This window comes from Rhinatrema bivittatum, chromosome 4 (assembly GCF_901001135.1).
Source record: "Rhinatrema bivittatum chromosome 4, aRhiBiv1.1, whole genome shotgun sequence".
Taxonomy (NCBI): Eukaryota; Metazoa; Chordata; class Amphibia; order Gymnophiona; family Rhinatrematidae; genus Rhinatrema; species Rhinatrema bivittatum.
Window position 1 is genome coordinate 206,677,496 of NC_042618.1, and position 23,306 is coordinate 206,700,801.

The window sequence follows — 23,306 nt, forward strand, 5'->3', positions numbered from 1 at the left end:
AAGACCTGGGGAATAAGAGGGCATAGTTTCACCTTCTTAAATAAACGGACAGCTCAAGGATCATCCCCCTCCGATCTTTCATCTGGATCCGGGTCATCCTTAGCTACATCCGGGTCCACACCCGGTGACACAGTCACGTCAGCGTCTGGAACCACCCCCTGGTGGTCCAAAGGGACATCCTGTGGATCATCCATGGAGTCCCCCCCATCCCTGGGGTCCACCTCCAACTCCACCAGATGCAGTCCCAGACGATGTAGCAGGTCCCCGGACCCAACTGCAGCCCTCTTAGGCTTCTTCAGCGCAGATAAGGGAGGCCCGACTATCGCCTGCTTCCCCTTCGCCTCTTTCCTTGACAGGAAGGCTTTATGCATCAAGAAGATAAATTTTGGTGAAGATCTGTCAGGGCCATTCGTCTCCTGCTCCAAGCTGTCATCAGAGTCCCCCCCTCATCAGAGTCCCCCTGAACCACAGCAGAAAACAGAGGAGGGAAATCTCTGGGTTCTCTAGTTAAAAAGGACTCCTACCCATGGCCCTCTACAGACTCAGCCGCCTCATGGGTTCCCCTGGACTCCTTGGCCACCGACACTGATGACTCCCCTGAAGAACGAGAAATCCGCTTCCCCCGGTGCACCCCTGCTAAGGAACCTACCTCTCCCAGAGTGCAACCAGGACAGAGGGAGCGAGAATTCAAGCGTGTACACTCCAGCCCACACGCACGGCACATTTTTCTGCGCAATTCGGGCACTGTACCTTGAGCTCCCTCACCAATGGCTGCCCTACAAACACTGCCAGCCTTAATTGCCACTCTGGCGTGCGCTTTTTTTTTTTTTAAACCATGCTGCGCCAAGTCCCAAGGCGCGGAAAAATCAGCCTGGCACCGCCAAGGAAAAGACTGCTGCTCTCCGGCCTCAGAGGCCGGAGAGCAGCCCCCAGAGATGGCCCCCAGAGATGGCCCCCAGAGATGCGTGGGAAAGAAACGTGGCCGCACCAACCACAGTGACCCAGCCACATGCAGATCAGCATAGTAATTACCTTTTGTCTGCCGAGGCCTGCAGCCCTCACTGCCTCATGGCCATACCTTCCACCCCCTCAGCATCCAGCTGTTTGCCTTTCTGCTCCTTTATTTATTTTTCTTTTTTTTAACTTTAAAATCACAGATACAAAGGCAAAAACCACTCAGGGATACTTCCCTGATTCCGGGGCCTTGCAGACAGAGACCTCGGAGGCCATGAGGGAACCAGTCCACTGGCTTTCTGGGCCCCCGGCATGATGTGGGCGAGCACAAGGCAGGGGTTCCCAACCCCTGGACGCCCGGCTCAACCTACGAGATGGTCCACCAAGGAGCCTAACACCTCAGGGAGCTTCCTCTGAAATTCTCCTACTTCAATTTCTCTCTTTCTTAATCTCAGACTGCAGGGTTGCACCTCTACCATCTGCTAGAGTCAGAGAAATGCTGAGGGGACTGCAGGTGGCCCTCTTATGTAGCAGTGCCTCAAAGTTTTGTTTCTCTGACTCAATCTGCTGGTAGGGAGGCAAAACCCATTTATCTTGACTGATCTGAGTATGTTCAGGAACTAGCCCTGAAAGTTCTGGAACTGTCCAGCCTTGGCTGAGAGTGCAGAGGGAGCAGATCTCTGTGCTAAGGCCCTGTTCAGCTCGAGTGGATAGACTTTTTCCTGACCTCCCCAGACACTAGAGTTGTGAAAATTGTTCAGCTAGTTATACTGTTTAATTCTTGTTCTTTTACCTGTTACTGATTGCTCATTTATAGGTGAAATTTCAAAAGGATTTATACATGTAAATGTAACTAATATTGTAGCAATTTTCAAAAGCTATTTACGTGAGCTTTTATTTAAGTAAAATCCAGTTTTACGCATGTAAATGCCTTTTAAAACCAGGCCTTTAATGTTTTATCTGTTCACTGTTTCTAATTTTTATTATCAAGCTTGTTAGCTTTGCCTGACTTGGACCGACTAGCAATCATGTTATTGTGTGTATTTGGTCTGTGGATGTATTTCTAGGAACTGTGTGACCCTAGGTTGTGAGGGGTCTCAATGTCCCTAGAAACCATCAGGAGATAGCTTGCAGGCGGGGAAACTTGCCCAGAAGCAAGCAGCTCAGTTGGCAGGTTGCCAGTATAGAAGCATGAATGGTGGGCCTGAGCTGTACTTGGCAGGAGGGATACCCCGAGTGGATGTTATGGGTAATGTTGAGATGTTACATGATACTAAAGAACTAAGAAGGTAAAACAAAGTTTCTGTGGAAGACCATGAGGAAAATTAGCAAACACTGAAAGAAGTGCTAGGAAGTCAATTGAACTTATCAACAGAGATGGCAGAAAAATGGAAACAGAGCCATCATGAAGTTGCTGCAGTGCAGGGAAGTTATATATTCTCTGGTACTAAAGTTCTATTTTCTGGTACTAAAGATAGTCTGTACCAGAAAGCTGTGAAAATCTGTTCCTCTTGGCACTATGCATGGTCACATGACCTATTTGTGACACACAGTGAACCTGTTTGCCTTTAGAGAAAGCAGTCATGGAGGATACCAGACTGGGGAGAGAATGCAGAGGATGATGGCATGGGGACTGTGATATCTCACGCATGCAAATGGATGCCTCACAAACTCAGAATGCACATTAGCAGAAGGTTTCCATTCTCAGGTAAGCAGCTCCAGAGGTAGAGAGTGCATGTGGCTCAGCACTGGGTAAATTAAGCATTGCTAGTGTTAGAGAGAAAGTGTTTATCTTGTTACCTGTTCAGTGTTTGGAAAGTGGAAGAATTTCCATCTTTAGCAGCATTTATAAGCTCTGGTACTGCAATCCCCGAAATCTCTTCCACTGCCTTCAAAACATCATGTGTGTGCTCTAGGTAGATACTTTAACCAGATACAAAAAAGAACAACCTTACAAATCTAATCAGAACACACAGTACTTTCTAAATAGGAAAAAAAACCCCAGATGGGCTTGCATACCAATAAATAATAAACAGGGCAATTTTGATATTGCCTTATGGAGTTTCCCTTTGAAACTATGTACAGTATGGGTAGAAAAAAAGAAAATTATTACTTACCTGCTAATTTTCGTTCCTGTAGTACCATGGATCAGTCCAGACAGTGGGTTATGTCCCCAATCCAGCAGATGGAGTCAGCACAAGCTTTGAGGGGGCGTATCCATATATACTACTACCCCCTCTGCAGGAGTTCAGTATCGAGTATATCAAAGCCAGAGTAGAAACCCCCGAAGGATCAAGTTTGTGGAAACAGATAATGAAAACAATTGTAACCGCAACAAGTAACTGCAAACATCCTACCAACTTGTAGGGAGCTGTGAAAAACAGCGAAAAGAAACGACTGTGAAGACACAGAACACTGCGAGCAAGAAGTAGCGCAGAGCTGAGCAGGATCAAGAACCCAAACGCGGTGGGCGTCTGGACTGATCCATGGTACTACAGGAACGAAAATTAGCAGGTAAGTAATAATTTTCTTTTCCCTGTATGTACCTGGATCAGTCCAGACAGTGGGATGTACCCAAGCTTCCCTAAATCGGGTGGGGTCCTGCGAGGCCTGCTCGGAGAACCTGCTCGCCAAAGTGTCCAGAGACTGAAGAGGCGAGGTGCCGCCTGAGAACGTGTAGAATGCGCTACGATTCCGGGTGGGGGAGTCCGACCCGCCCCAATGTAGGAAGCAGCAATGCCGGCCTTCAGCCATCTGGCAATGGTAGTCTTCGAGGCCTGAGACCCCTTCTTAGGACCGGCCCAGAGTACGAAGAGATGGTCAGAGGTCCGGAACTCATTTGTAGCCTCCAGATAGAGGCGCAGAGTGCGCTTGACATTCAAGAGACGGAGAGACTTCGGCTCTGAGGAAGAGAAGGATGGCAACTCCACCGTCTGGTTCACATGGAATGCAGAAACCACCTTCGGAAGGAAGGAGGGAACGGTGCGAAGCGAAACTCCAGAGTCGGAGAAACGGAGATAGGGCTCTCTACACGACAGAGCCTGCAGCTCCGAGATGCGTCGAGCGGAACAGATGGCCACAAGAAATACAGTCTTGAGAGTGAGATCCTTTATCGTTGCGCTGCGCAGCGGCTCAAACGGTGGTCCCGACAGGGAGCGAAGCACAAGGTTAAGATTCCAGGAGGGACAAGGGTTCCGTAACGGAGGACGCATATGCTTGCCACCCTTGAGAAAACGAGCAATGTCAGGATACTGTAGAAGAGAGCCCCCATCGCTCAACAGCGAACCAAGGGCGGCCACCTGAACCCGTAGTGAATTATAGGCGAGCCCTTTTTCCACCCCCGCCTGTAGAAACTGAAGGATCTGAGGTACAGAAGCCTTAGCGGGTCTCGTGGCCTGGCTGGTACACCACAGCTCGAACACCTTCCAGACTCGAACATAGGCCGCCGATGTCGATGTCTTTCGTGCCCGCAATAGCGTGGATACTACCGCCTCCGGGTAGCCCCGACGCCGGAGGCGGCGCCTCTCAAAAGCCAGGCCGCAAGACAGAAGAGTTCTGCCTGCTCGAAAAATACCGGGCCCTGATGTAGGAGCTGGGGGAGGTGCCCCAGCCTGATTGGCCCGTCGATCACCAGCTGTAGCAGGTCCGCAAACCTGGGTCGCCTGGGCCATTCTGGGGCGATGAAAACCACGGTCCCCTGATGGCTTTCTATTCTGCGGAGCATCCTGCCCACCAGGGGTCATGGTGGAAAAGCGTAGAGCAGAAGATGTGGCGGTCACGGGAGGACCAGGGCATCCACTCCCTCCGCGCTGCGCTCTCTCCGGCGACTGAAGAAGCGTGGAGCCTTGGCGTTGAGAGCGGACGCCATCAGATCCAAGTGGGGGGCCCCCCACCGATGGACGAGAAGTTGCATCGCTTTGTCGGAGAGAGACCACTCTCCGGGGTCCAGCAGTTGACGACTGAGGAAGTCCGCCTGGACGTTGTCCACACCGGCGATGTGCGAGGCCGCTAGCTGGACGAGATGACGCTCCGCCCATTGCATCAGCAGCGCCGCCTCGAGCGCGGGCTGCGCGTGCCTCCTTGTCGGTTGATGTAGGCCACGGTGGTAGCGTTGTCCGATAGGATTCTGACTTCCCGGTTCCGAAGAAGCAGGAGGAAATGTCGCAGAGCTAGCCGGACCGCTCTGGTTTCCAGACGGTTGATTGACCACTTCGCCTCCACCGTGGACCACGTCCCCTGCGTGGCGCTTCGATCGCAGACTGCACCCCAGCCTGCTAGACTGGCATCGGTGGTCACCACCACCCAATTTGGCAGATCGAGGGACACGCCACGGGCCAGGTTCGGCGGATCCAACCACCAGCCCAGACTGTCCCTGGCATTCTGCGGGAGTGGGAGAATCATCTGGTAGTCCTGCGATACTGGTTTCCAACGGGAGAGGAGTGCCCACTGTAAGGTCCTGAGGTGCGCGAAAGCCCAAGGTACAAGGTCGATGGTGGACCCCATCACTCCCAGGAGTTGCAGGTAGTCCCAGGAGGTGGGCTCTGGTAACGCAGAGAACCGTCGTGTGTGATCCCGCAAGGATTGAGCTTTGTTCTGGCGCAGAAAAACTTTGCCCAGTAGGGTGTCGAAGGTCGCCCCCCAAAAAAACCCAAGCGTTGCAAGGGCATGAGGGAGCTCTTGGAGAAGTTCACTACCCATCCCAGGGAATGTAGAAACCGTACTACTCGAGTCACCGCTGAGCGTCCATGATCGAATGACTTCGCCCGGAGGAGCCAATCGTCCAGATAAGGATGAACCAGGATGCCCTCCTTCCGGAGAGCTGCCGCCACGACTACCATGATCTTGGTGAAGGTGCGCGGCGCCGTCGCCAATCCGAACGGGAGAGCCGTGAACTGAAAATGCTGGTCCAGAATTTTGAAACGAAGGAAACGGTGGTGGTCCGGGCGAATGGGAATGTGCAGGTAGGCCTCTGTTAAGTCCAGGGAGGCGAGGAACTCCCCCCGATGCACCACCGCAATCACTGACCGGAGCGTTTCCATGCGGAACCGAACGACTCGAAGGGATTTGTTGACTTCCTTGAGGTCTAGGATAGGCCGGAAGGAACCATCCTTCTTTGGTACGACGAAATAGATGGAATAGTGGCCCGAGCCCACCTCTCCGAAGGGCACGAGCGCAATAGCGCCTATCTCCCGGAGTCTGTCCAGAGTCAGCTGCACTGCTCCTCTCTTGAGGTCCAAGCCACAGGGGGAAAAGATGAACCTTCCCTGCGGGGGGCGGACAAATTCCAATGCGTAGCCGTGTTTTATGGTATCCAGGACCCACTGGTCCGAGGTGATCCGAGCCCACTCCGCGTAGAAATACGTTAGTCGGTCCCCAATCTTGGGGACAGGGGAGTGGGCGAGACTGGCATCATTGTGAAGACTTGGTATAAGGGTTCCCGGTTCCGGGAGTAGTGCGTGCGGGCAGACGCCCGCGAAAGGAGCGCGACCAGGGCTGAGACCTGGGGGCGGATGACCGGGAGCCCGCCTGTCTGTATCCCCTGTAGCGCCGTTGCGCTCTGGCTCTGGTCTGAGAAGAAGAAAATGCTCTGGATGGTCGAAACCTATCCTCCGGCAGCCGATGAACAGCGTTCTCCCCCAGGGACTTGATGATCTGGTCCAAATCCTCCCCGAAGAGGAACTTGCCCCTGAAGGGAAGAGAGCCCAGACTCGACTTAGAGGACGTATCAGCCGCCGAATTGCGTAGCCACAGTAGTCGTCGTGCTGCCACTACCGAAACCATGGATCTTGCGAGGACCCGAAAAAGGTCGTACGAGGCGTCCGCCCCATACGTCACTGCGGCTTCTAGCCGATCTGCCTGGGCAGCCTCATCGGACGGCAGGTTCTGAGACGTGAGGAGTTGTTGCACCCAAAGGAGACTAGCCCGCTGGGCAAGCGAACTGCACATCACCGCCCGCATACCCAGAGCGGAGACCTCGAAAACCCGCTTAAGGAAAACTTCCAACTTACGATCCTGTGTGTCCGCAACGCCGCACCTCCCGTCACTGGGATAGTCGTCCTCTTCGTGACCGCCGACACTGCGGAGTCCACCTTTGGGACCTTGATGAGGTCCAGAAAATCTTCGGGGAGCGGGTACGGCTTTTCCATAGCCCGGCTGCTCTTCAGGGAGGCCTCCGGGGTGTCCCATTCCCTGGTGAGAAGTTGTAAAAACGAGTCATGAATGGGAAAAGCCCGAGCCCTCAGCCGGAGTGCCGCCAGGACAGGATCTCCCTTCCTTGAAGAAGTGACGACAGCGGGAGCTACTGGGGCAGGCGGGTCTGGTGGCGGGTCCAAATCTAATTCTTGGATGATCTGCGGGATGAGGTCGTCCAGCTCTTCCCTCTGGAAGAGGCGTAGGGTACGCGGATCATCCCCCTCCTGCGTGCCGTCCCCTTGTCCCCCGTCCGAGAGGTCTAGTCCATGTCCCGCTGGGTCTGGCACCGCCCCCACTGCCGCGGGCGTGGATCGGACCCGGGTAGGAAGGCGGGAGGCCCCCACTCCCGGAGGGTCGGGGGGGGGCCGGCGTCGAGGGCGACATCCGAGGGATCTTAGGAGGGAGGGGTCCCACAGGTGCTTCCAGCCCCTGCAGATAAGCGGTATGCATGAGCAGGATAAACTCCGGAGAGAACCCCGGCCTGCTCGGGTGCGCTTCGGGGGCGGCGTGGTTCCTGCTCCCTGGCTCTGGGTGCTTGGTTCCTGCACCAAAATCGGGGGAACACCCCCGCTGGTAGAGTCCTCCAGGGATCCGTTCTCCCTCGTGGCCTCCAGGGATCCGTTCCCCTTCGTGGCCTGCGCCTCAGGGCGTTCAGAATGTAAAATGGCCGCCGTTCCCGCCAAAAATGGCGGAGTGGCTGGCCCGCGCCGCCCGGGCAAAAAAGAGAAATCAGTCAGGGACTGTGAGGTACCTTCCCCCCCGGGGAGGCATCGTGCACAGATGCCCTCCCGGGAAATCCGGGACCCCGGGTCTCCGCAGGCCGCACAGCGGGACGGCCGCGGCATCGGGATCGCTGTAGGAGAAAAGAAAAAGCCACGGGGGGGGGCCACGCGCACAAAAGCGCCGCTGCGGGGGGGCCTGGTCGGCCCGCACTGCCCGCTGTCCGAAAATAGAGGAGGGTGCCGCGGGGGGGCCTTCCCGGCCACACGACCCGCCCCAGACATCTTTCCCTAAATGGCTCAGCAGCCCATGAGGAGCTGTAAAATGGCCGCGGGTGAGGGAGTAAAGAGCGAAGAGGCCGGCTCCACCGGCTTTCGCGGGCACCGGGGGCTGAGCTCTGAAGGAAAAAACTACAAAGGAAAAAAACAAACTTACCCCTGGCTGCAACGAGAAATAAACAGCAAGGCCGCAGAGAAGAGACAAGGAAGATAAGCCACTCCCCAGAAGTTGAAAGAACTCTGCCTTTTTTTTTTTTTAAACTTAATACAAACTTGATCCACAGAAAAAGACAACAAGCCATAATCAAGCTAGAAAGTGAAGAAAAAGGAAAAGGAGGGGAAGCCTGATTCCCCTACTCGCATCTGCTGGAGTCAGAAGATACTGAACTCCTGCAGAGGGGGTAGTAGTATATATGGATACGCCCCCTCAAAGCTTGTGCTGACTCCATCTGCTGGATTGGGGACATAACCCACTGTCTGGACTGATCCAGGTACGTACAGGGAATACCCACTTACTTTGTATCTGCTCCCTTGCAGGTGCAATGTATGTATGCAACAGAAAGTACATTCAGAGATTTGAAAATGACATTTTTATGTATACTTTTATTCTTCCAACCTATCCCTTGCCCTCTTTTTTATGCATGCAAAAAGTACTTGCACTGGGGAAGGAGGGGTAATGTTCAGAATGTGTTGAGTCAAGTAAAAAGCCTTGAATATTGTCCCCATAGTAGATTGTTTGGATTTTTACCCTTTTTCAGCCTCCATTTTTAAACCTATCCCCTCCATAAAAAAAAAATCAGACCACAGGGTGGCATGGAGGTGTGCATTGGACCTGACACTAAGGGACTATATTTTGGAAAATGGAATAAACAATGACTGTAGAAAAAGGGAACTGCTAAGAATAACTCGATCCTCGAAGAGTTATACTGAGGTCCAGACTTGTATATCAAGGTCTCAGGCAGATTATATCAAGAACATCTGTTATAAGATAAAAAATAATGGATCAATAGCACAGGACCAAAACCTTCCTTCCTCCTCCTGCCCCCCCCCCCCCCCCCGGAAAAAACCCCCAAAAACTTCTCGAAACTACTAGAATCTTGGTCAAATACACAATTCAAGGTGAACATCGCAGTAGCTCTTCTGAAAAGGTATATAAGAAGGGGATAATCCTAAAGAAATTGGGAGAATAACATTCTGTTGCACAACAGTGCTGAGTGATTGGAAGGACTCCCTGCTGATCCACAATTCCCACCTGGCCAGCAGACCAAACTGTGGAATGTAAGTCATTTGTTAGGTGCAATACAGCTTGCCATACATCTTATTCTCTGAAACATAGCCTTTTCTGGAGATGCCAAGTGTGAATGCATTCACTATGATTGGTCTACTTGTTAAAATATAAATTATTGAACAAGTTACCGCCCTTGGGATTATAGTAAATTACTACTTTAACAGCTGTTCTGGTAAGTCTGTAGCATGTAAAGCTTTTCTGGCTTTGGTAAACAGGGACCTCTATAAACAGCACTGTTATTAGTCTCAGTTCAATACAAATTACTAACAGAGAAACCTGAGTTGCCATTTCTTTTCATAAGCATTATCAACCACATGATACAATTATCTTGCAAGTAATAAAATACCATTTACAAATTAATGTCTCATTGTTGTTTAATCATAAGCACCACCGTCCACCCTATAGTCCTTTAATTAATTCTCAAAAACGTATTTTTATATATTTTTAAATTTTTAGAAAAATATGTTTAAAAAATAAGTATGAAGCACCAGTCTCAAACAGAGGACTGCAGGTCGCCCGTTATTCAAAACCGGAGCAGGAACCCAAATGGCACTTATCTTTCAATTTGAATCCTCAGGTTACAGTGTGATCTTTTAGCGGCAATTGCCCCAACAAGGCCAGGTTTCAAATTCTCTTCTTCAGGGGAAGCCACTCGAACAGGGGTTCGCCATTTTTCCTGAGAGGAGCATTCATTGAGCAGCACTTGTGCGAGCTTTTTATGGATTCAAAAAAACGGATAAGATAGAGCTGGGGTGTGCAGCATTCGAGTGGCTTCCCCTGAAGAAGAGAATTCGAAACCTGGCCTTGTTGGGGCAAGTGCCGCTAAAAGATCACACTGTAACCTGAGGATTCAAATTGAAAGATAAGTGCCATTTGGGTTCCTGCTCCGGTTTTGAATAACGGGCGACCTGCAGTCCTCTGTTTGAGACTGGTGCGTCATACTTACTTTTTAAACATATTTTTCTAAAAATTTGAAAATATATAAAAATACGTTTTTGAGAATTAATTAAAGGACTATAGGGTGGACGGTGGTGCTTATGATTAAACAACAAATCAAGTAAGGTACACTGTATGGTGCCCCTGAAGTTTTATGAAGCATCACTATACACCTTTCAAATATTTTTTGAATAATTTTTAATATTCTCTGAATATTTTTTGCAAATATGTAAGTGTGAGCCACACAGTTTAATACAATATAAAAAAAGGTTTTTTTTTTAGTATAAAAGAAAAAATTTACAATGAAATAAAAAAAGATTGTTCTGGTGTGGGTTGTTGGATAGGATAGACATTGGGTATACCCCTACTTTTGTGGATAAGTAGTAACCGATAGCCAGTATTTTTACGGCAGGTTTTAGTATGTTCTCTGCATAGAAATGCACGGGATTTTATCATCTCAACAGAAGGAGACAAACAGTTAATGTGAGCGTATTTTCCTTTGAGCAGGAAGAACTTCTTACCAAAGGAGATTCTGCAGTGCATCATTGTAGCGATTGCCCTTTTCCCGTTCCCCGCTGGGCTGAATCCAGGTTTGGCACAGGAACCCTTTTGCTAACGAAGCTACCGTAGAGAAGAGATGACATTAAGAGCTGTTGACAAGGAAAAGCTTTCACTGCTGTTGCCTGTGCTTTTACTAGTTTTGTGGTGAAGTAGTGCATGTGGGAAGCTTGCAAGAGTACTGGCCAAGTTATCTTATTCTGTTGTGAATCAGTATGTGAGGGAAGCATGCTCTCTGCTCCTGTGCTATGCCATCAGGGGAATCTGCATTCCCTGAACGCACCCAGATTAGATCAGACTCCTGGGTTTTCCATCCCTGCCAGTATATAGAGACAGAGAAAGTTTTACTGACACTGCTATATCATCCTGAGTGCCACCTGCAGACTCTCAGTATTTTTCCATCTCCAGCAGATAGTAGATGGTACAAGACATGCAGTTCTGGAGATGGGGGAAAAAGAAGAAGATATAGCTTTTCTCTCAGAGGCTTACTAGGGCCTGGTGGGACCATATTCCCTGGTCTGAGGCGGACGAGCTGGGGATTGGTGACCCTTTAGTACACTCTGTCCTTAGCTCCATGGTGTGCAAATCGGGTGGTCCAGTTCCCTTCAAGAGGGTGCTGAGGCACTGTGAAGCAGCTTGGAAGTAGCTTGTTCCCATTTGCAGCTCTGTGTTCCAGTCTAATCCAGGGAAGTATGTTTAATTTGGTTGTTGGTGTGTTGGTGGTAAAGTTGTTTGAAAAAAAAAAAAAAAGGAGATTTGAGGTTTCCTGCTAGTGGCAGCTGGTGTATTTAGGTGATTCTTTTCAGCAGCAGAGTGAGTGCGGTGGGCAGCTGTAGTTAAGAAGATTCCCCGTGGTTGCAGTCATGTGCAGTATGGCATGTGGCTTGGTCTGCTGTGCTTGTGGGTCATCGCAGTTGCGGCTCAACCAGGCTGGGTTGTGCACGGGCTGTATGTTGGGCACTGAAGGGACTTTGGGGAGATCTTCCACCACGTCAAAGGGAAAACATGTGCTCGTTCCTGCTCTTCAGTTGCGTCGGGGTTTGCAGCAGGCCAGGGCTTCTCCCCCCATTGGTGCAGGAATGGCAACCATTTTGCAATCTCGGGCAGCTCTGGCAGCACCAGTGGGGGTGGGGGGATTCCACTCTGAGGCTATCTCCAGAACATGGGGGCAGCTCTGAAGAGGAGGAGTTTCTGGGTGACCCTATTCCGGAGCCCACTCAGCCAGTGGGTCCAATTCCTAGGTCCACACGGCCTTTTTCTACAGATTTTATTCTGTTGATGCATGAGGCCTAATTAGTTAACCAGCTCTCTGGGGAGGCGTGATCTGGGTCCCGGGCCTGGCTTTCAGAGAATCTTCTTCCTGGACATAGACCTGGGCAGGCAAAAAGGAAGCGGCCTTTGCCTATCCAGCATGTATTGGGTAGTGACTTAGAAGTCGCTGCATACTTTTACCAAGCACTATCATTTGGATGATAGGGATCCAGCTTACAAGACCTTTGGTGAGAGTGTTTTGGGAACGGGACTCTCCATGTCCCACTCTCGTTAGGGAGCTTAGGTACATCCCAGAAATCTGGACTGATCTGGGTACATACAGGGAAAGGAAAATTGGTTCTTACTTGCTAATTTTCATTCCTGTAGTACTACAGATCAGTCTAGCACTGACCCAATATGTGGGTAAGGAAAGCCACCCGCTCATTCTGTTCTTGACGTGGAATACAGAGTTGTCAGTTGGTGGTTTAGCTTTAGACTTCTAAAGAAGTCACCATCGTCTGGTTCTTGGAGGAAGTTAAGAATCAGTTGACAATTAAGTGATTAATTAGAAATATAGTATTTTGGCTTGGATTCAGGTCAATATTGAGGGACTGCAGGTGGCACTCAGGATTATGTAGCAGTGTCAGTAAAACTTTGTCTCCATCTGCTGGCAGGGATGCAAATCCCAGGAGTCTGGACTGATCTATGGTACTATAGGAGCAAAAATGAGCAGGTAAGAATCAATTTTCCTTTGCTGTGCTATCAAATGAAGCAACTTTCACCAACCTGTTTTATAGGAAATTAAAAAAAAACAAAAAAACAAAACACCAAACCACCATGCACGGTACCTATCTTTTCTCTGTACTCATGGACAGAAGACTTCTCTGCTATGGCTATTAGTAGCTGGGTGAGGCCAAGAGCTGAAATGCACCTTGGGACACTATTGCGGAAATTCAGTAGGTAGTTGAAACTCTGGCTGCAAGACAGAAAAGATAAGATTTAGAAAAAGAGAATTCTCAGCTCCCTAAATAAAAGACTTCATCAGAGAGTTATCTATGTTAACCTTTCATTTATTTATATTCCACTTTTTGTGACTCATCAAAGAAGATTACATTCAGGTACTGTAGGTATTTCCCTACAGTACCTGAATGTAATCCCAAGTGTTTTACAATCTAATTTTGTACTTTAGGCAATGGGGAGATGAAGTGACTTGCCCAAGGTCACAAGGAGCAGCAATAGGATTTGTGTTTGTTAATTAGGATTAAGCTTGGCTATGCAAATGCAGTAGTGCTCATCTGGAAACTAAAGAATTAAACACAGTGAGGTCAATATTCAAAGCGCGTACAGTGCTAATTAGCCAGATAAGCAGGACTTATGCGGCTAAGTAGTGGCCGCTGAATATGCGACCATGTTCAGCGATCGCCACCTATTTATTTATTTATTTATTTAAACTTTTCTATACCGACATTCATGATACAGATCATATATCGGTTTACAAGGAACAAGGGGGTTATAACATTAACATTGAAGAAGAAGTAAAGTTACAATAAAACAAGGTCGTGGGAACTTGGGGGCTGAAGTAGCTAGAGGCAGAGGTTTAACGAAGTAAACTTAACGGTATACTGGAAGTGCCTTGAGTCGGATATAGAGTGCTCTGTATAGTGGCACTTATATACGAACCGTAAACTGGATACGAAAGATGCAGTGTCAATAAGGGGGATTGGCAGGGGGAAGGGGGAGGCTTGCTGGGATTAAGGAGTGGGGGGGGGGGTGTGGGCTGGGTTAAGGGAAGGCTTGTTGAAACAGCCAGGACTTGAGTTTTTTCCTAAATGTCAACAGGCAGGGTTCCTGTCTGAGATCTGGAGGAATGGCGTTCCAGATGGCTGGTCCCGCTGTTGAGAAGGCCTGTTCTCTAGTGGCTGTATGAAGAGTGGATTTGGTTGTGGGGGCGTGCAGGGTTCCTTTGTAAGCTTCTCTGATAGGTCTTGTAGAGGTGTGGAGTCTAAACGGGATCTGAAGGTCGAAAGGGAGCTGATTGTGAATGGTTTTGTGGATGATGCTGAGGGACTTGTGTAGGATTCTAAAACTTATTGGGAACCAGTGCAGGTTCCTGAGGATGAGTGTGATGTGATCTCCACGGTTGGTGTTTGTCAAGATTCTGGCAGCCGCGTTCTGGAGTATCTGAAGTGGTTTGGTGGTGGAGGCGGGGAGACCCAATAGGAGGGCGTTACAGTAGTCTATCTTGGCAAAAAGAGTGGCTTGGAGGACTGTCCTAGCCGTATAAGCTGTGGGCGGATTGGGCCACAAAGAGCCATACAATTTATGTACCTTACTGCCGATATTCAGACTTAGCAGCATAAGTTGTACAGCTAAGCTAGATATGCTTTAGAGCAGGTCTAACCTTAGCTGGTTAGTTAGACTTATCCAGCTAAGCATTCAGTTATATGCTGAATATATATCATAACTTAGTCGGATAAGTTCTAACCAGCTAAGTTACTTAATTGCCCAATTTTGAACACTGACCCCAGTGTGTTTGTTAAATTAAGTCTAAGCTTGGCTGTGTAATGTTAGATCTGTATTTTGAATCCAGTCTGTTAGTACAACTGTTCTCATCTGTGTACTAGTGTTGTATAGAAACTTTGTCAGTGCTATGCTGCTTAAAGTTTAAAAAATAAAAAAGGGAGGCTACTTCCTCAGCACAAGAAGCAGGAAGTTGTTCTGTCTCCATCTTTTTGTGCACGCTAATAAAGATGTTCCATGTGCTTTACAGATTCTGCTCGTCTTACTTGCAGTCCTGCTAACTCTCTGCTATCATGTAAATGCAGCAGTGTTACTGTGAAAAACTAAAGCATTAAATTCCGTGTGTTTGTTCAGTAGAGTTAAGCTTGGCTGTGTAAATGTAGCAATGTTCCTTTAGAAACTAAGGAATTAAATCTAGTGTGTTTAATTAAGCTGGGCTGTGCAACTGCCACAGTGTTACTAGGGAAGCTAAGCATTTTAAACCCCCGTGTTTAATTCCCAATTAAGCTTAATGTGGAGCCAAAAGGAGCAGTACTTTGACTGCTAGATTTAAAGATGATATTGCTGTGTTTAATTTATACTGTGAGAATTAGAGCTTTATGTTTAGAAGAAATCATTGATTAAAAGCCTAGTAATCTGTGCAGAACTTAATGGAGAAATTACTTACCTGATAATTTCGTTTTCCTTAGTGTAGACAGTTGAACTCAGGATCAATGGGTATAGTGTGCTCCTGATAGCAGTTGGAGACGGATCAGATTTCAATCTAACGTCAGCCCTAGTACATATACCCCTGCAGGACACCATGCTCTTTAGTATTCTCTTCGAAAAGCAATTGTGGATATATGTGTGACTGAATAACTTGATTAACTTGGTTAACTTACATAACTTGGTTAACTTGAACTGGTTGATGTGGTTATAGCTGGAGTCCGCCAGTGCACTCAACCGAGAAACACCAACACCCGGTAGCTTTGGGTGTCCTAATTAGAGGGAAGCTTGGCTTACCCGTGTTTGTCTTACTCTCGGGGATTGTCCCCCGAGGTTTCCGTGATTATCTGCAGTCATGGGCGGGATGCTGAGCCCAACTGTCTACACTAAGGAAAACGAAATTATCAGGTAAATAATTTCTCCATTTCCTAGCATGTAGCAGATGTACTCAGGACTAATGGGATGTACAAAAGCTACTCCAGAACTGGGTGGGAGGCTGCCCGTGGCCCACTTAGTACTGCCTTTGTGAATGCTGTGTCCTCCCGAGCCTGAACATCCAGGCGATAGAACCTAGAGAAGGTATGAATGGAGGACCATGTCGCTGCCCGACAGATCTCAGCGGGTGACAGCATCTTGGTTTCCGCCCAGGACACTGCCTGGGCTCTAGTGGAATGGGCCTTGACTTGTAGAGGTGGAGGCTTGCCTGCCTCTACGTAGGCCACCTTGATAACTTCTTTGATCCAGCAGGCTATGGCTGCCCGTGAGGCCACTTCCCCTTGTTTCTTCCCGCTGTGAAGGACAAAGAGGTGGTCCATCTTTCGTACAGATTCCGACCTTTCAACATATCTGAGTAGGAGTCTGCTGATGTTAAGATGGCGAAGGCGGCGAGATTCTTCCGAGTCCTTTTGCTCATCTGGCGATGGCAACGAGATGGTTTGGTTTAGATGGAAGTGAGAAACCACTTTTGGGAGGAAGGAGGGGACCGTGCGTAGCTGTATGGATCCCGGTGTGAACCTGAGGAAGGGTTCTCGACAGGACAGTGCTTGAAGCTCAGAGATGCGATGGGCTGAGCAGACTGCCACTAAAAATGCAGTCTTCAGTGTTAGTTGTCGGAGGGACAGACCACAGGTGGGTCTGAAGGAGGCTCCTGCTAGGAAGTCTAGGACTAGATTGAGATCCCATAAAGGTACCAGCCACTTCAGGGATGGTTGGATCTGTTTGACTCCTTTCAGGAAACGGGAGACGTCCGGATGAGAGGCTAGGTTGCCGCCCCCCACCTTGGCTCTGTAGCAGGCCAACGCAGCCACGTGCACCTTGATGGAGTTGAGAGACAACCCCTTCTGTAAGCCGTTCTGCAGGAATTCCAGAATTGTGGGAATTTAGACTGTCCGCGGGAGGATGTCGTGGTCTTCACACCAGGCTTCTTCATATTCGTATGTAGGTTAGAAATGTGGAAAACTTGCGTGCTCGGAGCAGAGTGTCAATCACCGTCCCCGAGTATCCGCTCTTCTTCAGACGTGTCCTCTCAATGGCCAGACTGTAAGAGAGAATAGAGTTGGGTCTTCGTGGAGGATCGGGCCTTGTTGGAGCAGATCCCTGTGAGGAGGTAGAGGGAAAGGGCTCCCTGTCAGTAGTCTTCGCATGTCTGCGTACCACGGCCTTCTTGGCCAGTCCGGGGCCACTAGAAGTACTGGGCCCCTTGGTGTTCTATCTTGCGGATGATTCCGCCCAGTAGCGGCAACGGTGGGAAGGCGTATAGTAGGATTTCCTGTGGCCAGTCTGGACGAGAACATTGATCCCTTGGGATTGTGGTTCCCGTCTGCGACTGAAGAAGTTAGGAACTTGGGCGTTTGACCGGCTTGCCAGGAGGACCATGGCTGGTGTTCCCCAGCGGTTTACTATCAGCTGGAAGCCTGTGTTCAACAGCCTCCATTCCCATGAGCCTAGACTTTCTCTGCTGAGGTAATCCGCAGTGACGTTGTCTTTTCCCATGATGTGGGTGGCTGAGATCTCCTGTAGGTTTGATTACGCCCACGCCATTAGGGGATCTATTTCCAGGGACACCTGTGGGCTTCTGGTTCCTCCCTGGCAGTTGATGTAGGCCACTGTTGTGGTGTTGTCCGACATGACTCTGACCGATTCGCCCCGGAGTCTGTGACTGAACCGTAGGCAGGCTATCCTGACTGCTCGTGCTTCCAGTCGGTTGATGTTCCATCCCGACTTTTCCTTGTCCCATTGCCCCTGGGCGGTCAGTTCCTGGCAGTGGGCTCCCCAGCCTCGTAGACTCGGATCCGTGGTGAGCAGGATCCAGGTCGGCGGGGATAGCCTTACTCCCTTGCTCAGATGGTCTTCTTGTAGCCACCATTGTAGCTGGGTTCGAACTTCCTCCGGGAGCTGGAGGCAAACTGAGTAATTCTGGGACATCTGATTCCATCGTGACAGTAGGGAATGCTGTAGGGGTCGCATGTTTGCTCTTGCCCATGGGACCACTTCCAGTGTGGATGACATGAGACCAAGGACTTGGAGGTAGTCCCACACCTTGGGGCGAAGACTGTTTAACAGGTTTCGCAATTGTTTCATCAGCTTTGCTCTCCTTGTAGGAGTCAGAATCACCTTGTCTTGTCTGGTGTCGAACTGGACTCCCAGGTATTCCAGGGATTGGGAGGGCTGCAGACAGCTCTTGTTTGTGTTGACCACCCACTCGAGGTCCTCCAATAGAGTTTTGACTCTGGTGGTCGCTTGATGACTTTCCTCTGGGGATTTTGCCCTGATCAGCCAATTGTCCAGATATGGGTGTATGAGGATTCCTTCTTTCCTCAGTGTCGCTGCCACTACAACCGTGATTTTGGTGAATGTTTGGAGTGCTGTGGCTAGCCTGAAGGGTAGTGCTCGGAACTGGTAGTGGTGGTCCAGGATCGCGAAGCATAGAAAACGCTGATGCTCGAGGTGGACCGGGATGTGCAGGAAGGCTTCTGAGGAATTCTCCAGGCTGTATCTCTCTTATGACCAAGCATAGGGTTTCCATGCGGAAGCGAGGACCTTCAGGTGACGGTTGACGGACTTGAGGTCTAGGATGGGTCAGAACGTACCCTCTTTCTTGGGCACAATAAAATAGATGGAATAGTGCCCAGTATTTTGTTGTTGTGTGGGTACTGGCGTTTTGGCCTTTAAGGTGAGCAATTTGATCAGTGTGGTTTCCACTGCCACCCTCTTGGAGAGGACGTGGCAGGGAGATTTCACAAATTTGTCCGGAGGAATGTTGTGGAAGTCCAGATAATAATCCCTCTCGAATGATGGTTAGGACCCACTTGTCCGAAGTTATCTCGACTCATCTTTGGTAGAATAGGGCAAGCCTGCCCCCTATGGCTTCTTCCTGTGGATGGGCTGGCTGATTTTCATTGCGGGGTGCGGCTGGGACCTGGGCCAGAGCTGGCTCCCCTTTTGTTATGCTTGTTCCGAAAGGACTGGCCCCTGCCTGCGGGGCGAGATGTTTGATATGTACTTCTGTACGGTTTCAAGCGCTGTGATCCCCTGCCCCTGTTCGGGGCGAGGGGCGTTGGCTTCTCTTGTTCTTGTCCTCTGGTAGCTGCGGTAGTGGGGATTCGCCCCATTTGTCGGCTAACTTCTCCAGTTCGCTTCTGAACAGGAGGGTTCCCTTAAAGGGCATTCTCATGAGTCTCGTCTTGGACGTCGCGTCGGCTGACCAGCTTCGGAGCCAGAGTTGTCTTCTGGCTGCCATGACGGACGAAACGCCTCTGGCTGCGGTGCGTACCAGGTCAGAGGTCGCATCCGTGAGGAATGATACTGCTAGTTCTAGTGCTTCGACAGGCATGGTGGTGTTCCTGGTCTTAGATAACAGGCGCGTGTCACCACAGCACAGCAGACAGCGATCTGTAGCGACATAGCTGAAACGTCGAATAACTGTTTGAGGATGGATTCCAGAAGCATCCTTGATTGCCGCTCCTCCCTCGACTGGGCTGGTAGTGCGCTTAGCAACCGCGCAGACCATGGCATCCACTTTGGGGAATGCCAGGAGATCTTTGGCGGCGGGGTCCAGGGGGTACATGGCTGCCAGGGTCCGCCCCCCTTTGAACGTGGCCTCTGGAGACTCCCATTCCAGGTCAATCAGCTGTTGGACGGCTTGCAGGAAAGGAAAATGGCGGAAGGCCTGACAGAGTCCCTCGATGAGGGGGTTCTCCTGTGGCACTTGTGCCTGAGATAGCAAGCACTTTCAAGCTGTGTGCCATGAGGTCTGAAAGCTAGTCTTTGGCGAAGAACCGCCTCATGGTTCGATAGGGTTCCGTTTCTGGAGGGATTTCTCCTTCCTCCAGGGAGTCTTGATCCTCATCCTAGGTATCTGTGTCCCCAATGCTGGGGCTTTTGGGCGGGCGAGGCACTTCTCTGGGTTTAGAGGGTCCAGGGATGTTAGGGTCCTGTGGGGGAGGCTGTGGCTGTATCATCGGGGGCGCCGGTTGCAGGTAGACAAAGGTATGTAGGCCTTTGAAGAATTCTACCCAGGAGAAAGATGCTGGGTCTAAATTGAGAGGCGCTGTGTCCCCGGGGAGCCCTGTTTGAAGGAGGCTCCCGCTGGGGGTAGCGAAGTCCGGTGTACTGTCGGTGGATCCAGATCCCAGTACCGGCTGGGGAGGACCTTGGGCTGGATCACCCAGGGCCTCCTCACACTGTATACACAAGGCCGTGGCTTCTTCGTGCTGCGCAGCTCTAATGTTGCATGCTGGGCAGAGGCCCTGGGCCTCAAGCTTCTTGTCTGGTGGTGCCATGGTTTATGTGCGCTGAAAAACTCCGGTTTGTGCGTTTAAGTGTACGCTGGGAGGCTGAGTTATGCGCTACGGGTGCGCCGAAGTTGTGCGTGTAGGTCGGATGCGCGCTCAAAATATGTGCGTGCCGCTGTTCGCATGGTGTTTACTTATGCGCCCGGCACAGTTGAGCGTGTAGCTGTGTACCCAGCGCCCTTGTGCGCGTCACTGTGCGCATGGCACTTATGCGCGTGCTGGTGTGCACACAAGTGATTTTGTGCGCACGGCTCGCCTCTGTGCGCACAGAACGAATCGGCGGACAGGGCGGCGATCAAATGGAAATGGCGACAGCAACCTCGCAAGCAATATGGCGACCACCTCGGAGGGTCTCCACGTGGGAGGACCCTCGTATCGAACCAGGGTCTAGCCCGGATAGGGCTGATCAACCCGTTAGCACTGACGCCGGTTGGCGATCTGTGTGGCTATTTGAGCCTCGGAGACTTTTAAGAAGTTTTCTACTTTACCTTATCTCTGCGTTTCCCGGTCTCGTTCTGGGCAGTCTCTGACTGCGGGGGGAGAGGGAAAAGTACCTTCACCGCCGCGCTCGAATTTGCACCCGCTGCCTCTCAGCCGCACCCGATGCCGGGGGCTAAGTCCATGCAGGGATTGGGGGAGGGACCCGTAGGTATCACCGCAGGAGAGCGGGGCTCGTCTGTAGAGGTAAGATTTATTCTCTGTTTTAGATTTCTTTGGTTAGAATACTCTAACGCTGTGCAAGCATGTATAGAGTCCCGAACTGCTATGGAGACGGAAAATATTGAAGAGCATGGTGTCCTGCAGGGGTATATGTACTAGGGCTGATGTCAGATTGAAATCTGATCCGTCTCCAACTGCTATCAGGAGCACATTATACCCACTGGTCCTGAGTCCATCTGCTACACGCTAGAAAATCAATATTAAAGCTATGCATTATAACAAATGGAAACTGAGCATTTAAGCACAGAGGGCACGGTTGGCGAATAAGACTGGAGCTAGTCCTAAGAGCTATGGTATTAACAGCAAGGACTCAAAGAAAAATGTTATGTAATAGAATTTTACAAAGGTAACTGGTATGAATTATGTTTGGGAAAACTGGTGATTTTGACGTTCTTGGAAAGCAGCCTAGAGTTGTGCAATAAAAAAGTTTAAAGGTCTATTTGGTGTGGAAAGGAACAAGGAAGGTGTGACCCAAGCCCAAGCCCGGGGGAAAGCCTCATATGTGGCTTGTTGGTAGCACACTGCCTTTTGATATAAAGGGATCTCTTGTATACTATAGGATAACATTAGCATTTAGAACATAAGAACATAAGATATGCCATACTGGGTCAAATCAAGGGTCCATCAAGCCCAGCATTCTATATACAATAGTGGCCAACCAAGTCAGAAGTACCTGACGTGTCCAAACATTAAATGAATAGATCCCAAGCTACTAATCATTATTGATTAATAGCAGTTTATAGACTTCTGCTCTAGGAACGTATCCAAACCTTTTTTAAACCCAATTACACTAACTGCCATTACCACATCCTCTGGCAATGAATTCCAGGGCTTAATTATGTGTTGAGTGAAAAATAACTTTCTCCGATTTGTTTTAAATGAGCTACTTGCTAACTTCATGAAGGCCCTCTGGTCCTTGTATTATCTGAAAGAGTAAATAACCTATTCACATTTACCAGTTCAAGTCCTTTCATGATCTTAAGACCTCTATCATATCCCTTCTCGGCCGTCTCTTCTCCCAAGCTGAACAGCCCTAACCTCTTTAGCCTTTCCTCATAAGGGAGCCATTCCATCCCCTTTATCATTTTGGTCACCCTCCTTTGTACTTTTTCCAGGCAACTATATCTTTTTAAAGATATGGCAACCAGAACTGCACACAGTATTCAAGGTGCGATCTCACCATGGAGTGATACAGAGGCATGACATCCACCATTTTATTCGCCATTCCCTTCCTACTAATTCCTAATATTCTGTTTGCTTTTTTGATTGCCACAGCACACTTAGCCGATGATTTCAATGTATTATCCACTATGACACCTAGCTCTCTTACCAGGGTGGTAACTCCTAATGTTTAAACCTACAATGTGTAACACAACAAAAGTTATTTTTCCCTATGGGGCAGATTTTAAAAAGTACGAGCACGGCATACGTTTGTGCATGCAACCCAGTGCACATAAATGTACGCCCGATTTTATAACATGTGCGTGCAGCCGTGCGCATGTTATAAAATCAGGGGTCAGCGCGCGCAAGAGGGTGCACACTAGTGTACCTTGCGCGCGCCAAGCCCTCGGGGAGACCAGCTGGCTTTCCCCGTTCCCTCCGAGGCCGCTCCGAAATCAGAGCGACCTCAGAGGGAACTTTCCTTCCCCCCCCTCCACCTTTCCCTCCCCTCCCTGTCCCCCAGCCCGAAAAAAAAAATTCCGTACCTTTGTTGTGGAAGTTATGCCTGCCTCTGGCGTAACTTGCGCACACCGGCCAAGTGCTGGCATGCGATCCTCCAGCACAAAGGCAAAGGGCCGCTGTGCCGGAGTCCTCAGCCATGCCTCCCGGACTGCCTGCCACACCCCCGGACTGTCTCCCCGCCCCATCCCGCCCATTCAGAAAAGCCCCGGGACGTGCGCCACCAGGCCTTTTGAAAATAGGCCCGGCGCGCGTAGGGGTTTGAAAATCTGCCCCTATATGTATCACCTTGCATTTGTCCACATTAAATCTCATCGGCCATTTGGACGCCCAATCTTTCAATCTCACAAAATCCTCCTGCAATTTATCACAATCCACTTGAGATTTAACTAGTCTGCATAATTTTGTGTCATCCACAAATTTAAGCACCTCACTTGTTGTGCCCCTTTCCAGATCATTTATAAATATATTAAAAAGCACCAGTCCTAGTACAGATCCCTGAGGTACTCCATTGTTTACCTTTTTCCACTGTGAAAACAGACCATTTAATCTTACTCTGTTTCCTGTCTTTTAAACAGTTTGCAATCCACAAAAGGATATCGCCTCTTATCCCATGACTTTTTAGTTTTCTTAGAAGACTCATAAGGGACTTTGTCAAATGGCTTCTGAAATCCCAAATACACCACATCTACCAGGTTCATCTTTGTCCAC

The 23,306-nt window shown here is 49.7% G+C and overlaps 1 protein-coding gene across 3 annotated transcripts in view; it reads right to left on the reverse strand.

Annotated features, from left to right (window-relative positions):
• The window catches only part of FANCD2 (FA complementation group D2), a 536,781-nt gene that overhangs the window by 88,409 nt on the left and 425,066 nt on the right, over positions 1-23,306 (reverse strand). For all 3 annotated transcript variants that reach the window (XM_029599610.1, XM_029599611.1, XM_029599609.1), the window contains 3 exons: positions 13,026-13,153; positions 10,890-10,989; positions 2,755-2,877 (listed from right to left, as the gene is read on the reverse strand). In XM_029599610.1, coding sequence (XP_029455470.1) covers positions 2,755-2,877; positions 10,890-10,989; positions 13,026-13,153 — 351 coding nt within the window. The remainder of the gene's footprint in view (positions 1-2,754; positions 2,878-10,889; positions 10,990-13,025; positions 13,154-23,306) is intronic.